Raw genomic sequence first — 17,241 nt, 5'->3', positions numbered from 1 at the left:
GCTGGAATGAGTCTGATAATGAAACAAGGAGAGAGGATGGGAGGGATAGCTGTGAGGAAAGAAGAGGGAATCACTTTGGTTGTGATGAAGGCAGCTGTGCAGAGAGGGCCCACTTCCCCTGGAGATGGGGCAGCTCTTAGGGCAAGAAAAGGAGATTGCTGTCCTTAAGTGTGTGCATGGGGCAAAGGGGTGGGGTGGGGGTTAACAGTATTTATGAAGAGGGGACAGAGCTGCCTAAGGATGGAGGGCTGTGAGGAAAGGAGCAAGGATGTTGCTGTGGGTTGGCAAGACCAAATATAGAATTGGGTGTGCTGCCTTGGGTTAGTGAGCTGTGAGAAAAGGAAGGGAAGGTATTGTCTGACAGGTTGGGGGGCTGTGAGAAGGAGAGGAGAAAGCACTGTCACAAGGCAGGGGGAACTGCAAGGTGAGGAGAAGGGGTCAGTCTTCAGGGTGTGGACAGGCAAGGAGGGTGAAGTAGAGCTCTGGCTTGGGGTGGAGCTGCCAAGAGGCTGCTGCTCAGAGGTGCGAGCAGCTCTGGGATGGTGAGCAGGGCACTGGAATTCCAGGCATTCCAACAGGCAGAGCTGCCATTGACTCCCCTTCACTGATGTGCTGTTCTCTCTCTTCCAGGTCAGTGAATAATTTTCTGATGACCGGTCCGAAGGTAAGACAAATCTCTTTGATCCTGATTCCACTAAACCCTGATGGGGACCTAGTTCCTTTCTTCTTTCTCCAGCCCTGGTGAGGCCACTCCAGTTTTCCCAGTCACAGAGGAACCAGAAACACTCTGGAATAGGAGGCATTTCCATGCTGCTCTCTGGGAGACAACAGGTTCTGCTTACAGAGAGCAGAACAGTTTTTAGACCCTTGGGACCAGGAGTAAGAATTGTGCTCACTGGCACCATCTTAGGATCTGGCCCAACACCTATCTTCCTGTAATCATATCTGGCTGTTCCCAAATACATTAGTTGGAAAGATTACTCCTGCCTCCCATCCCAAGGCACCTGCAATGTAAGTTGCATCCACCATTGCAAAGGGAGCCTGGCATTGTTCACTCCCCTGAGGCATCGCTGGGATGGAAAAGTACATCATACATATCCTCAGAGACACCACTTTGCCCTTCATGGCCCTTCATGCACTGGGAGACTGGGATGCCTCCTTCAGGTTGAGCAGCTCTTTATTTCCTTGACTTTGTGAGGTGTGTTTGTGGAAGGTGAAGCTCTTCAAAACATCACTGTAAAACAAAAGGTCAGAAAGTTTTGTTTTGAAAATGCCAACATGACATATTTCAGTGTTTTTTAAATCTTTCCCTGCTTTTTTACCCAGCCCAACCTATTTGCCAAATTCACCCCAAGTCGGGGCACTATTCTTGCTGCCCAAGAACTCTGGTTTTTGATGACCTCACTGTTCACAGAAAAAAAATGTCCTGCTTTACTCAAAGCATTGCAACATTATGATGCAATGGCTTTACCCCAGAGACCAGTGGCCTGACAAAAGGTTCCCACACATCAGGGACAACTAGGATGACAGTCTCTTCAGCTGAGATTGTCTTCAAGACTGAAAGAATTGGGCCTTTTTACATCTGTTTGGATCCAGTTTGGGAGAAGATGTAGATCCTGTAGGGCTGATCCCATGTGACACATAAATCAGTGCAGCTATTTATACCTTTTATTCCCTATGCCCGATTACATTTGACATGATTATGATATAGACCTGAAAAAGAAAGCCTTGCATTTGAAAGCTTGCCTAACTCTATCCCAACTATACAATCGATCCAGTAAAAGATATCACCCTAAGAAATCCTTGCCTCTTGCATATTTTCTGGACTGTCATGACTACAACATCATTCTGTCACTACAAATTATAACACCTCCCTCATTCTTCTCATAAGAGGACCCCAAAGTACTTTGCAAAGAAGGTCAGTATCATATCTCCATTATACAAGATGGGGAAACTGAGGCATAGAACTATAGGGTGATCAGCTACTCGATCACAGATCCCCAAAGAGAACCCATGTCTTTCTGAGTCCCAATGCAGCGACCACATAGCAACCACATAGAATTCAGGACTGTACATGATGTGGGCTGGTCTTTACTGCTCTGCAAGCATAAATCAGTGTAACTCCTTTGGCTGGACACCAGCCAAGGACCTGGCTGTCCACACCAGAGCAGAGGGAGGGAGTAGGAGCCAGGAGCTCTATTGTGCTACTCCCTCTGCTTCAGAAGATTCCTGATCCCTGAGAAGACTAAATCCATTCCCCATCAATCCTGTTCAGCTTTATTTGAATAACTCAGTGGAAATGTCCACTGGGGACAGTCTGATCCTCTGCTAGCTGCCCAGGACTTTGACGAAGGGAGCAAGAGCATTGACTGTTCCCTCTTTCTCCTGGTTTTATCATGTAAATTCCAAAGCTGCCCAAATAATACCACTTTAGCCCCTGTGACTGCCCAAGCTCTAGGGAACCATAGGAGGTTAGGATTGCTATCCTCACATGGCACTTGGGGATACTGAGGCACCAGGCAGTTACAATGCACAACGGTCCACTAATGCATATAGAGGTCCTGGCTGCTAGTTCCTTCTTCAAACCCCAGTGCAAACTGAAGCTGTGAAATTCTGTTTTGAAACATAACAGTGACCACTGCCATGCTTAACTGGGTGCTCAGCAGTGACTTGGCAGTGGTCCAGCAGTGGCCCCCACTGACTTGTTTCACTGTGCCCAGCAGTGAGGCAGATTGGTGGGGCACTGCGTGGAGTCCCATCCCACTGCTACCCTCCTTGAAAAATTGCCTTCCTTTCTGACAACTGCCTTCCCTTGTAGGCATACCTCATTTACTCGAGTAGCGTGGCTGCTGGAGCACAAAGCGGCATCGAGGAGTGCAAATTCCAGTTTGCTTGGGACCGCTGGAACTGCCCTGAGAGAGCACTGCAGCTCTCCAGCCATGGTGGACTGCGTAGTGGTAAGGAAAGAATTGGATACAGCTACTGGGACCCTTTCACCACAGGTTAGAGCCCACAGGGCCCTCCTTGCTTCACTGTGGTCTCCCTCTCCTGGGTTCCACTTCCATGCATTATTTTAGAACCTCCCTCTCCAAGGCATCGTCTCTCTGGAAACATCTTTTCTGGGGACCTTTCAGCCAGCCATGTTTTGGGAATAGGATTCTAGCCCAGGCAGCATGGGGACATTACAATGCAAACATCACGACAGGGCTCTAGCTGGCTCAGGACCAGGCTGTTTACAATAGACTCAGACCTGGCTGGTTGAGGTTTTCCACTGAAATGTCTGCCAACCCTGTGACGAGGAGCCATGAAAACTAGTCCAAAGCTCCCTGAGGAGGAGATGGCTATATCCTACCAGGCATTCTGCTCTTGGGAAACAGGCCAGTCCCTAGGAACTGCCACTGATGTGCTGTGAGAAGGATGTGGGAGGCTATGAGCAGGCCTAAGTAGAAAGAAAAGGCAAGCAGGGGGAGTTGGTTAAAGAGAGAAACTCAGTCACATTTCTTGGTCCACCAATGCTTCTCAGAGGCTGAGTTACAATCCCTGCCCAGCCTCCGGACTTCTGCATTGGTCACCTGAGCCACTGAAGGGGAAGTGAAGTAGCTGATAGCTGCCACAGACATATATGGTGGGGTATGGAAATGCGTCAGCTTCGTCAGCCCTTTTCTTACTCCCTGGCAACCAGAGGGAAGATGCCACTTCCTAGACCCAAGCCCCTTAGTTACACACATGTTACTGAGGCTGAGTTCACACCTTCTGGAAGCAGGGGACTGCTGGCCCCTGGGGCAATGGACTAGAGAAGTGCTTCCAAGGGTGTTGTCACCAGCCTGGAAGGCTGGGGCTGAGGGGGTTGCGGTGGGATGCAGAGACCTTTATACCAAGGTTTACCACCACACATCCAGCCCTGGCTGATATTTTCTATTAACCAAAGATTGCTACCATCTGGTGACCTCACTGAGATAAGTGAATAGTTTCAACCCGGTTACTAGTGGGCAGGTTCAGTCTCACTGCAGGTCCTGAATGGCCCCCTTTGGCTGGTGGGCTCAGCAGAGGCCAAGATTTGAGCAGACCATGGGGACTGATCTGATGCCTAGAGCAAGTGCCAGCAGCTCTAAGCTGATGTATGTTGGCAGCCTTCCATGTGTGAGGTTTGCACGGGGAATGGCCATCAGCCCTGACCGATTCCAGGGCTTTCCAGCCAGCATATTTCACCAGTGCTAAATTCACTTCCACATTCTCCACAACAGGATAAATCTGTCCTGCTCACCCTAGGTCCTCTGCTCTCCATGTAGCCCAGGCAAAAGGGAGGAAGTACAAGGCTAATCCACTCCATAGTCTCTCATCTCTGACCCACCGGGACCAGCTATTCGCATCTTTGCTTCCTGTCCAACCTCCCCCATGGTGGGAGCTGTTTTTATCCCTGACCCTGCAATGAAGTCTTTAGCCTCTGCTTTGTGTTCTTCCCTGACAGCAAACCGAGAAACAGCTTTTGTCCATGCCATCAGCTCAGCAGGTGTCATGTACACGCTGACTCGGAACTGCAGCCTAGGAGATTTTGACAACTGCGGCTGTGATGACTCTCGTAATGGACAGTTGGGTAAGAAACAGATCTGCTGTAATCTCTGCATCACGCCCCATGGTTATAGAGGTCTTGAGCAAAGAAGGGGGCAGAAAGACATTTCTTAACTCCTCTTAACTTTCCTAAGGAGAAAATAGCTCCTTCCTGTGGGGTCAGGAAATGTTCCAGGGCCAGACCCACAGCTCCTGTAAGTCAGCGTAGCTCCATGGAAGTTGGTGGTGCCACACCAGTGTCCACCAGTTGGGGATCCGGGTCTGAATTTCTTGTCTAAATAGCATAGCTCATGTAATGTAGGGCCTGATTTTTCCCTCGTTTCTATTGGTGTAAATCAGGAGCAACTCCACCGATGGCAGTAAACATGGCATCACTGTAAATCCAGCCTAGGTGTGGAGAGAATCTGAACCAAGAGCCTAAACATGACGGCTGCTAGACAAGCTCTAACAAACATTTTTTCAGCAGTGTTTGCCTGTCCATCAAAATCCCCCTCTTCTGTGAGCAGGGTGCAATTTCAACAAAGTTCTGATAGAAACCAGAAGTCCCATCACAAACCTGGCTGGATTCCTGCTAACTCACCCACTAGGCTGCTCAGAAGTCTGTCTATCGGCCTACTTGTAGGTCAGAGACCTCATAGCTTCTGGGGTCTGGAGATCTAAGGAAGAAAGCTATCTGAACCACTTCTAAACAGGGTCCCCGACACTTCCAAACTCCCCTACTTTGAGGCTCCATTCCCTTTTCCTTTAACACCAAATGCACTGAAACAAAACCCTGAGTGAATAGTTAATGTTCTCCACTCAGCATTATTAAGCAGTCTGGGACAGACTGAACATGACTATCTAACCAATTTGGCTTTATTAAGTTTAAAAGAAGCCAGTTTTTTAGATGCCCACATTTTTGCTCAGCTAATCTGTGGGACAGTTGGATGACAAGGCAACCAAATTCAGTGCTTCACTCCCATTATAAGTGAAGACCGTGGTGCATCAGGAGGCATACAGGGTAGCTGGGGAGTCCAACCTGTCGTGGAATATAAGATCCCTGAAAGACAAGTGCCATGACACACCACAGCAACATTTCAGCATTGCCCCCAGTTTAATCTGGATTTTCCCGTTCTGGCATTCATTCAGTCCTTTGTGTATCGAATACTTTGAAACTCAGTTCAGTTCAATGCACCTACTTGTAGCACAAACCCCTTGATTCACAAGTTATTTGTGAATATTTGCATTATTGTGAATGTCAGTGTGTATTTTCTATTTGCAGCATTATTGAGAAAGCACACTGATAACCTGCCAGAGAGAACAGCATGTGAAAATCCAAGCCATTTTGGAGAGGGCCTGTGCATCATATTAACCTTTCAGAAGATGCCGGCTGATGTGTGGATACTTTAGGAAATCATGGCGGGTTAAAGACATGGGAGTGCAGGGGAAGTTAATGACTTGAATGAGGAGCATAGAGCCCTTTTACACCGAACTAAGAGGAAATGACATCGATTCATAGATTCATAGACACTAGGGTCGGAAGGGACCTGAACAGATCATTGAGTCTGACCCCCTCCCTAGGCAGGGAAGAGTGCTGGGGCCAGATGACCCCAGCCAGATGCCTATCCAGACTTCTGTCAAAGACCCCCAAGATAGGGGAGAGCACCACCAGCTGCATGATGGGAATCATGACAAATTACTTCCATTCAGTCAGAACTTTCTATCCAAAACAGTCCCCAGTCCCCAAATGTTTGATAAGCCACAGCCTGTTCAGACAATGACAAGTCCTGTTGCTGATTTACACCAGCTGGGGATCTGGCCCCCTTTTCAGAAACCCTTCCAATCATCCTCTTTCCTTCCACACGGCTTTGGGACTCTCAGCATCTGTGCCTGGGAGGCTAGGCAGGTGTATAGATATAAGGAGGGGAGGAAGCAAGAGGGGTTGATGGCCCCATGGCTGCCATTTGCTTGGGGCCACCAAAAAACAGATTCTTACATCCTGCGGCAGTGTGCCCTTTCAGGCCACAGTCAACCTGTGGTAGGCACCCCTCCACTGCCCTCCCCTCCCAGACCCCTCTCAGCGGAGCCACCCCTCACTTCTACCAAAACCAAACTATCACACAGAGGCTTTGGAAATTCAGTTCCACCTTGAAGTGTGATCACAAAAAATACCAAGGTGTCACCTCACATTAATTATCTGCCAAGTGACTCCTGGTCTGACATGCTCATTATATAAGCACACGAGTTACCTTTTTTCAAGCTGGGTTTTTTGCCAGGCTTAGAAAACCCAGCTGTGGGCTCAGTGATACCTATGCCTGTCCCTTGTCTCTCTTGGGTTTCTGTAGCTGAGTGGAGCTTAGTAATCAGTCCCCACCTCCCCCCCCCCCCCCGCAAAAACAAAACAAAACAAAACAAAACAAAAAAACAAAACAGACATCAGGCCCCTGTCACTGGAGTGAGCTTTGCTAGAATAGCTGGAGTGAAAAGCAATCATTTTATTCACCAAAACCAGCAGCTGTGAAACCCAAATGCACAGGTCCCCTGAGATGGGTAGCATTTTCACACAGCAGAATGGCTGCTCAAAAGGATTTTTTGCTGCTTAAGTAGCAGGGCTGGACGTAGGCATGGGTGAACCAGACAGCCGCCCAGGGCCTGGACAGAAAGGAGGTCCGAACATGGTAATTTGTTTTCCATTATCCGATTATTATTGTCATTATCTCTGGTGAAGGGGGGCTTAATATTAAAAGTTTGCCCAGGGATGCCAGGAGTCTAGGTATGGTGCTGTTAGGTGGTTAAAATGTTTTTTATTTTTAAAAGCACCAAATAGGGCCCCATATTCAGTCTCCCTAAATTTATCTTTACTGTTTGCCTAGAAAGGGTTTCCCCAGACTCTGTGCCATTTGCCTTTAACACTTGGTCCAGCCCCACTTGCACACTTCATACTGCCTTATCTGTGAATGATCCCGCAGTTTTGGAGTGAGTTGGCTGGGACTGAACATGTGCAGGGAAGCTGCTCCGACGCGCTGTAATTATTACAGTAGACTCCAGCATCACATGTATCAGCATCCCTGTACTGAAAAATGGTGGCAGCGCATTTTAAACTGAAGCTTGTTTGACAAGCTTTAGTTCAAAGTACCCTGCCACCATTTTTCAACAGAGGAACGCTGATACATGTGACACTCCAGGTGCTTATTTAGTAAGGCTTTTGGAGCTACACTATTTAAAGTGCCTTCCCTCCCCCCACCTCCAAGTGTGCATCTATAAATGCTCTTAGTTTTTGCCCGTAGTAAGTTTAGCTCTGACTTAAAAACCACATTGAGCTCTTGATCTTTGCATCCTAAGGGGTACATGGAGTCTGTGGAACTTATACCACAGAACTGGAGGACAACTGGAAGGGAAAGCCCTACCCTGAATCAGTCTGACCCCTTCGCTCTACTCTAATCACTGATCTGGGCACATGGATTACCCTTACCACTAGCAGAAGGCAGATAAGGGTGGCACTTAGAAACTCAGAGAGGCATGAGCTTTTGTAGGCAACAACCTACTTCATCAGATGCTCACCACTGGAGGGTTTAAGACCCCTCAGGTTTAAAGTAAATGAATGCTTTTGCCTCTGTGGTGGGTCCAGACCAGGATGTTTAAGGTACCAGTAAAGGTACTTTCGGAAGTACTAGAGCATGGCAGAGTACGGGCAGGTACTACACCATACGAGCAGCACACACTTAGATTTCCCTGCTACAGCACTGTAGCGGCACACTATAAGCAGATCATATGTAGACCTGCGTGATTGCTACATCACCATAACACACCATATAGTGATGTAGCACATCACTATGTCACCATATGGCAATGTATAGATGCACCCAATGAGTCTTTAACATATATAAATCTGATCCAGTTAAAGTTGAGAGGCGTAACAATTTAACACCTGCTAAAGGCACACTACCTTCATTACAGTGAACAGATAATGTCAGGAAATAGCTTTCAGCTCTTAGAAAGTCTCTGGATTCATGAGATGTTTTCCCTGGGAAGATCTAGCTTCTGCTCCCTGGTTCACTCTGGTCTGGTTCACTCAGGAGCCACTATCCAACCCTGAGTGAGGCTGAGATGAGAGGAGCTGAAAACATCAAAAGGCATTTGCCATATAAATGGCAACCATGCTGCATCCTAGCCCTGGAGCAGTGCCATGCTGTACTTGCAGAGTCCAGGAAGGTGAATTGCCTTGACCTGCTCATCTTGTCTCTTTCCACAGGCGGACAAGGCTGGCTCTGGGGAGGCTGCAGTGATAACGTGGGCTTTGGGGAAGCCATTTCCAAGCAGTTTGTGGATGCACTTGAGACAGGACAAGATGCCAGAGCAGCGATGAACTTGCACAACAATGAGGCTGGCAGAAAGGTGAGGCCCTTTCTCTCTATCAGGAAATGAATAAGTCAGTAAGAAAGACAGGTTTTCCTGTGCCAGTTGATTAGTTGCTCTGGTATTCTGATACAAACTATGGCTAATATCAGATACTCAAGAGAAAGTCAAAAGACGTGATTGCAGAGCTAGGCATGGGGAGAGAAGAGAGCCAGGAGGACATTATGGTGGGTACGGGGCAGAAGCTGTCAAGTAGAGGTGGATCTCGGTCCTGCTCCTCCTCATTGGTGGCCCTGTCTGCAGCCAGAAAAGCCTCACTTCATTCATTGTTCACTGACAACCGGTGAAGCTGTTGAGCCCTAGCGTACTCATGGTCATGCAGGGGTTTGCATCAAGTAGCTTATTCTAGTGCATAATTCAGGTGCAGCTCTACTGACTGCTGGCCAGCCCTGGACCCTAAAGAATGACAAAGTCTGGGTAATTATTCTTCAGTCCTAAGGTACCAAACTCACCAGGATCATTATAATTACGCCCCTGCTAGCCTGTGAGCTGCTCTCATCCAGCCATGTTACATGTTACACCATACTCTTCTATTTTTAGTTCCTGGAGCCAATGTAACACAGGTCTTCCTTAGGCTACTCCTACCTGAACTAGGGGTCACAAAATGGAACTAGTAGGTAGTAAGCTTAAGACTAAGACAAAGAAGTTCTTTTTCACACAGCATGTGCTTAAAGTGTGGAACTCATTGCCACGAGATGTTGTGGAAACTGACAGTTTAGCCAGATTCAAAAAGGGATTGGATGAATTCCTGGAGGAAAGGGGCGCCAGTAGCTATTGAGCATAAGAATTAGGGGTACAGCCTCTGAATTAGAATTTCCTAGACCTAGACCTTAAATGCTGGAGGCTGCAAGTGGAAGAGAAACAGTGGAAAAAAACCTGATCATACCCAGCTCTCTCTCCCTTTCAGCATCCAGTCTCTGCCACCATGTGACACAGCATACTGGGCAAGATGGCCTTATGCTCTGACCCAGAAAGTGGCAATTCTTATGTTTTTATGTTCAACCTCTATTTAGCAGCTCTGGCTTTCAGTATCATACAAGGGGCTTCTCATTCCTGGGTCACTCTTTCATTCTCTTTTGAATATATTGAATACTTTCAATATATATGGGAGTGTTAGTCCTCAACAGTACTGTTTCCAAGTGGATTCACTGAATATTTATACTAAAGCAATTACTGTTTCATGTGCTAGTTCTTTCACTATTCTGAGATCAAGATTATCTGCAGCTCTCAAATTTTGTCACAGGAAGCAATCTATGTTGGGCTTTCATCTAGACCGATAATTTCAATAATAGTGTCTTAATTCCCATTTAGTAGCCAATAGGGTTGTGTGAAGCTTCGGTCCCTGATTCGATTTGGTGGCTGAATCTCCAAATCTGAATCAAATCAGAGGACCCTTTAAATTCTCCAAATCGAATCGGAACCCTCCAAATCAATTCAGAGAGATTCGGAGATTTGGACACAGACACAGCTTTAACTGTTTTTTTCTACATACTTCTAGGCAGCAGGTAGCAGAGTGCTGTGAGGCTGGGGCACATGGAGTGTCCCACTGAAGCACACAGGGCTTTCCAGTACACTCAGCAACAGACCCAGAAGTGGACCAGAAGCACTTCCGGTCCACTTCTGGGTCTGCCGGGGAGTGCACTGGGGGGGCCCCTGTGCCTCCCTGGCTCAGTGACTGGTGCCTCCTGGGTCAGGGGGGCACCTGGGGGATGCAGGGGGGGCTCCCTGCGCACTCCCCTGGAGACCTGGAAGTGGACCGGAAGTATACTTCCAGTCCACTTCCAGCTTCACTGCCGAGCATGTGGAGGGGCCCCCTGCACTCCTGTGGGACACTCCATTCGCTCCAGCATCGCAGTGATCACAAGCCATGCTGGTACCTCGAGGTATGTAGAAAAAACTTTTAAAGCTGTGTCTATGTCTGAATTGCTGATTCTCCAAATCAGCATCGAATCTTCAGATTCAGATTTGGCCGAATCAAATCAGGGACAGTGATCTGAATCAACAAATCGAATCACTGTCCCTGATTTGGGCTGAATTTGAATCGAATACGGCTTGTTTCACACACCCCTACTGTATAGGCTTCTGCTCTTTGTTTTTATGTCCTTTGCAAGGTTAAGTCACTGGCCTTTCACACTGTATCTCTCTATTCTTTCATCGTGGAAAGACATTTCTCCTTACAGATCAGTTCTATTATCCATTGTTTCTGGATCCTCTCACTATTCCTAACGGCCATTTGAGATTCCTCTGAATCCATGTAGGTCTGTAGTCCTTTCCTACGTGTTTTCTTCTTCTGCTTGGGATGTGAGCTCCCATGAACATTTCTCCTTTTGTCTTAAAGTAGTTCCATGCCACTTCTGCATCTAAGTCCTTTAGCTCTTAATTCCAGTCAACTTCCTTAACTTAGTTTCTCAAAGAAAGACTTTCTGAAGCCCAAAATATTTATTGTAAACCTATTCTTGTTTGTCCTGTCCAGCAATTTAAACTGAAATGAACTATGTTTGCTTGATTCCAGATTTTTTTCCATGACCAGTTCTTCTAGACGGTCCTAACCTAGCTATAACGTACCATTGCCTCTTGTTGGCACAATAGCCACTTGATAGAGAAGTCTCAGTTAACTGTTCCAAAAATATCTGCACCCTGCCATTATTGGTAGCATTTGTTATTAAGTCTATAGCGGGTAAATTGACATCTCACATAATTATACAGTTTCCAGTGTCACTACATTCTCCCCAAAGCTTAGCTATTTCCAAATCTAAACTTGGGGTTCTATAACCCCACCCCCAACACAATCCTTTTAAAGCAGCTTTGTTATTAATCCTTCCTAGCATAAATTTAACCCAGACATATCCTGTTTTGTCTATGCCAGTGGTGCTAAACCTTTATCCCCAGTGGGCCGGTTGGGCAGGGTTCAGCCCATCTGTGGGCTGGATCTGGCTGGTAGTCCTGATTCAGCACTCTAGGCAGGCTCAGTAGGCACTGTCCAGATGTGCTGGGGGGGAGGCTTGATCCCCTGCAGGGAAGGGAGTGTCACTTGGCCCCCACAGGGAGAAAGGGGATGTAGCCTGGCCCCAACCCAGCCTGTTGTGGGGAGGGCATGTAGCTTGGCCCCAGCTTGACTCCATGGAGGGATAGGGGGCATGGCTTGGCTCAGATATCAGGGGAAGGGGTCATAGCCCAGTCCCACAGGGAGAAGGGACTACAGCCCAGCTGTAACCAGCCATGTGGCAATTGGAGTTTGGGAATTTGGCTGGGGGGAGCAAATTTCCCAACTTGTAGGTTACCCTGCAGGCCAGATGCAATGACTCCATGGGCTGCATTTGACCATGGGCCAGAGGTTGAGCATCTCTGGTCTATGTAATTGCTTTTTATTTCCTTCCAGTCTACCACTTCATTAATATATAGTGCTACCTCACTGCCTTTACTTTTATTTCTGTCCTTCCTAAAAAGTGTGTATTCTTCAATATCTGTATTTCAGTCATGGCTGGTGTTCCACCATATTTCCATTTTTCCTATAGTGTCTGTTTTTCCCCTCACACTAGGAGGTTAACTTGAGCCATAATCCATCCACTTGGCAGTGAGGACACAGACTTACAGAGCACAGAGAAGTACTCCCTCAGTTGATATGATTTATCTGGCAAAAATCTCAGTGCATGTTAGTCCAAAGAACCATGGGAGGTTCATAGAATCATAGTCATAGAAGTGGGGTCAGAAGGGACCTTGTAGATCTTCAAGTCCGACCCCCTGCCTGGGCAGGAGGAAAACTAGGCTTAAATAACCCCAGTCAGGTAGGTATCGAGCCGCTTCTTAAAGACCCCCGGGGTAGGAGCCAGCACCACTTCCCTTGGAAGTTGGTTCCAGATCCTAGCCGCCCTGACTGTGAAGTAGTTCTTACGGATGTCTAATCTAAACCTACTCTCCAACAACTTGTGGCCGTTATTCCTTGTTATCCCGGGGGGCGCTAGGGGAAACAAGGTCTCCCCCAAACCCTTCTGGTCCCCCCCTAGTGAGTTTATAGACAGTCACCAGGTCCCCCCTCAGTCTTCTCTTGTGAAGGCTGAGCAGGTTCAGGTCCCATAGCCTCTCATTGTAGGGTCTGCCCTGCTGTCCCCTGGTCATGCGGGTGGCCCTCCTCTGGACCCTGTCAATGTTGTCCACATCCCTCTTGAAGTGGGGTGCCCAGAACTGGACACAGTACTCCAGCTGTGGCCTGACCAGTGTCACATAGAGGAGGAGGATCATCTCCTTTGCCCTACTTGAGATGCACCTGTGGATGCACGATAGGGTCCGGTTAGCCCTGCCGACCATGACCTCGCATTGTCGGTTCCTCCAGGCAGAGATGGGAAAGTGCAGAAATGGGAAAAAGCATGTAGGGTTTTGCTGTAGGGATGCTTGCATCTGGGGTAGCCTCAACAAGGTGCTCAAAACCCAGATGCCAATCATAATACAAGCCATAAGGGGCAGTTTCCTTGCTGGAAGCAGAAGTGCCATGCCTTGCCCTATGAGGTTAGACAGAGACTGTCATGTAATTTTCGTCCAGCATTTAAATACAGAGGAGAGAAGGAGATTGACAAACACAGCTGCCTTTAGTTCCAGTTCAAACAGTTTGGTTCTTTCATTTCAAATCTCTACCTGCCATGCCGTATTTGCAGCCCAAACAGAACAGCCTGGCACTGCTGCCTACAGCAAAACCCACTGTGTATGAAGTGAAGCCGATTCATTTTGATCTTTCCTTCCACACAGAGCAGGGTGTGCAACAGCATCACCATAATGCTTGCTGCTGCTGTGGTGCCCACAGCCCTTGTAGAGTCGTTTCAGTGTTGATCTCTTAGTTCAGACACCAGATTGGATTTGATTTACCTCCAAGATTTTACCTTGACATTGTCCCTTTAACTAAAAAGGGCTGAACCTTCCTGGCACCTAGCGGTGGATTGCAACACACCACAAGACAGTATGTCCTGGATTATGGGCCTCATTCTGACACCCTCTCTGCCTCCCCCTCTATCTCTAGGCAGTGAAAGGGACCATGAAACGGACTTGCAAGTGCCATGGAGTGTCGGGCAGCTGCACCACCCAGACCTGCTGGCTGCAGCTGCCCGAGTTCCGGGAGGTGGGCACCTATCTCAAGGAGAAGTACCACAAGGCCCTGAAAGTGGACCTGCTGCAAGGGGCAGGCAACAGCGCTGCTAACCGGGGCGCCATCGCTGAGACCTTCAGTTCCATCTCCAAGAAGGAGCTGGTCCACTTGGAAGACTCTCCTGACTACTGCCTGGAGAACAAAACTCTGGGGCTGCTGGGAACTGAGGGCAGGGAGTGCCTCAAGCGCGGCAAGGCACTGAGCAAGTGGGAGAAGCGGAGCTGCCGGCGGCTGTGTGGGGATTGTGGGTTGGCAGTGGAAGAGCGTCGGGCTGAGATGGTGTCCAGCTGCAACTGCAAGTTCCACTGGTGCTGTGCTGTGCGGTGTGAGCAGTGCCGCAAGAGGGTCACCAAGTACTTCTGTGTCCGCAAGGAGAAGCGGGAGCGGAGTGGGGGTGGCAGAGCTACCCGCAAGCTCAAGAGGAAGCCTTAGCACCCTTTCATGCCCCCATTGCCCCTTCCCCCGTGGGCGGCAGGTTCTCCCATCTCTGGTCTAGTCCAAAAGCCCAGCCCCTAAAATCCAGCGCCACATCATTGCCTGCTGCAGAGGTGACTGGATTTGAGGCAAACTGCAGTTTTAGCCTGCGTCCCAGCAGCAAGCACATCATCATTGTGGGTGAGCCACAGAACCTGCCTGTCCCAGCTGCCTGCACCATGGTAGTAGTCTAGATTGGCAAAACTGGGTAGTAGCACTGGAAACTTCAGGGAGCTCAAGAAGCCCTTGCTGGGTCTGGACAGCAGCCCTGTAAGCCACAGAGTAGCATAGGCCACCCATGTGTGAGCCATGGCCCTTGCAACTGAGGGGCTTGCTAAATATTCTCGGCATCTAGTCCTGCAAAGGCAGAGGGCATTCTTCATCTTTATTGGGCCCTGAGAAATCACTTCATTTTTATTGGGCCCTGAGATCGAAGGAAAAGAGATGGTGTGAAAACCCTCACTCCCAGAGACATTCCCAGCCTGGCTTTTAAAGAAGTAAAAAAAGCCAGCTTGGTCTCTCATCCTTGGAGCATATGCAAGTCTCTACCACGCACTGCAGTGCTAAGTAGTCAAAGCAGCTCTGGCAGAAGTGTTTCAAGGTGCCACTGACCTGCCTAATAAGTAACTCTGTTGGAAAGACCTTTGCTAGGGATCCCATGACTTGCTGCCTATAATGCTTCCTCTGCCATTCCAGAGCCTCTGTATCTCTGTTCCCCTGCAGCGGCCAGTGTCCTTTCCCAATAAGGCCCTCACACGCTCTCCTTGATCACAGCTCTAACCACCCCCACCTGTTTCTTCCCAAGTCCCTGGTGAGGGGGAGCTGAGCACGTTCCTGCTGGTGTATTTTCCAAGCACTCTTACTCCTTGCGCTAACTACTAAACGCTTTCTCCTAGTCTGAGAGAATCATGTTGGTAACTATTTAATTGTGTTGTAAATAGGAAAGTTAAGCACTTTGAAGTTTAATTTATTGCACAGTTTCTGTGATGTATGAGTAACCATTTGCTTTGCCATTTATTGTATATATTCCTCAGGCTAAGCAAGTGTTGTAAAGTTTGAGCTGATTCATCTGTGGTCCTCGCAAAGGGTCAGGATATGTTGTATCAGCCATGAGATCTGGGGAGTTCACTGCACTGTCACCGTAACTAGGAGCTTCCCCATGGGATCTGTGTTTATCACCTGCTCAGCTGTTTGAGGTTTCTTTTAGACTGATCAGAAGCCAGTCTAGCAAAATGACTGGCTACTTGACCTGTCATGTAGCCAGTGTTTGTAAACCAATAGTGAATGCAATAAATCAGTAGCCAAGTGCTTGCAAAATGCTGGTGTCTCTTCAGTCATTGAGATTTTTTTTCTTTTGAAACATCTACATATTTGAGCCTATAGTTAGACTGCCTCTAAAAGGGTAAGAAGGGGAATAAGTCTCTCTGAGTCACTCAGATCTTGACACTTCTTCCTGAGGTTGCCAACAAGGCAGGGCAACTGCAGTGCTGTTATTTATAGTGTGGACATACTATGGACCCAACTGAAACCTGGCAACCAATTTGCCATATTGGGCAGCTACCTGTATGACAATAGAGACACTCCTTTTCCAGCCAGTGTCACCCAGTCCTCTTTTAGTTGTCTTTTTTGGACACTCCATGTGTGGACACTTCTTCTGAGGATGAGGACATGGGGGTCTAATTCTGATGGGGTGGTTTTGATAGAGACATCTACAATTTGGCTGACTCCCTGCATCTCATCCTACACAGGTCACCTTTGAGCCATTGGATGGCAGATCTTAGGATGCATGGAGATTTATGTAGGTCAGCTGGCAAGTGCCTACCTGTTGAACAGATGCTGGAGGTGGTTGGAGGGCTGATGTTGGAAATGGGAGGGCTAGAGATTACATTTTCTATTGACTCACCCTCAGCTCCTCAATCTGAGGCACATATTTCCCACTGGATCTCAGGATGCCCTGTTTTATACAGCCACCTTCACAGGGCTATGCAAGTGATGGGCTTCTAAATACAGGTAGGGGAAGACCACTGTGCAGTGACTGACTGAAGGATCTGGTAGCGCCTAGGTATTCTCTGCCATCCTTTCCTGCCACATGTGGACTGATGACCTGGGGCAGCGGTTCCCAAACTCTGACGGATTGCGCACCACCTATTGAAAATGATACAACCTTAAGTACCACCAGGAAATTTTTGTCATATAAAGTAATTATAATACATCTGTTAACACATACCCCTGACAGGTTGTCTGTGTACTACTGGTGATACCTGTACCACAGATTGGGAACCACTGACCTAGGGTATGGCTGGAAGTGGGACTCTTGGGCTAGCCATATCTTAGACACCTATATTTGTGCATATGGCTAAGCAGGAAGCACAAAATACAGCATCCACCATATGGCTGTCAAAACCACGCTTCCCAATAGTGGCCAGTGCAGATGGTCTCTATTTGTCTGCCAAGCCCAGTATTCCACACTGTGGGTTTCCAAACTGTTTGGGGTAAGATCACTTGGATTCGACCCCCCTTCTGTAATGCTGGAGCAGCAGTGCTCCTGAGAGGAAAATGCAAGGGAGGGCCACTGCTTGATGGCACGGGTTACACATGGAGACTCTGGAGGTGCTGAAGGAGTTTTGAACTACTCCTTTTAACCTGGACAGAACAACATCCTAGTGTCT

At 48.1% G+C, this 17,241-nt stretch overlaps 1 protein-coding gene across 1 annotated transcript; it reads left to right on the top strand.

The window, feature by feature from the left end:
* Window positions 1–202: 202 nt before the first annotated feature.
* On the top strand, window positions 203–15,562 carry WNT8B (Wnt family member 8B). Its single transcript, XM_019499435.2, has 5 exons — window positions 203–664; window positions 2,819–2,957; window positions 4,469–4,594; window positions 8,801–8,943; window positions 13,973–15,562. The coding sequence occupies exons 1-5, from the start codon at window positions 608–610 to the stop codon at window positions 14,528–14,530; spliced, it is 1,023 nt and encodes a 340-aa protein (XP_019354980.1). The 5' UTR covers window positions 203–607; the 3' UTR covers window positions 14,531–15,562.
* Window positions 15,563–17,241: the final 1,679 nt, after the last annotated feature.

Source organism: Alligator mississippiensis, chromosome 6, assembly GCF_030867095.1.
Source record: "Alligator mississippiensis isolate rAllMis1 chromosome 6, rAllMis1, whole genome shotgun sequence".
Taxonomy (NCBI): Eukaryota; Metazoa; Chordata; order Crocodylia; family Alligatoridae; genus Alligator; species Alligator mississippiensis.
This window is presented reverse-complemented; position numbering and strand designations above follow the sequence as displayed.

Bases quoted from the DNA above. Each gene is read 5' to 3' on its own strand.
- WNT8B (XM_019499435.2), top strand. From the start codon at position 608: ATGTGCTGTTCTCTCTCTTCCAGGTCAGTGAATAATTTTCTGATGACC. The intron at 665-2,818 runs GTAAGACAAATC...CTTCCCTTGTAG, and splicing joins TTCTGATGACCGGTCCGAAG to GCATACCTCATTTACTCGAG. The intron at 4,595-8,800 runs GTAAGAAACAGA...CTCTTTCCACAG, and splicing joins CTCTCGTAATGGACAGTTGG to GCGGACAAGGCTGGCTCTGG.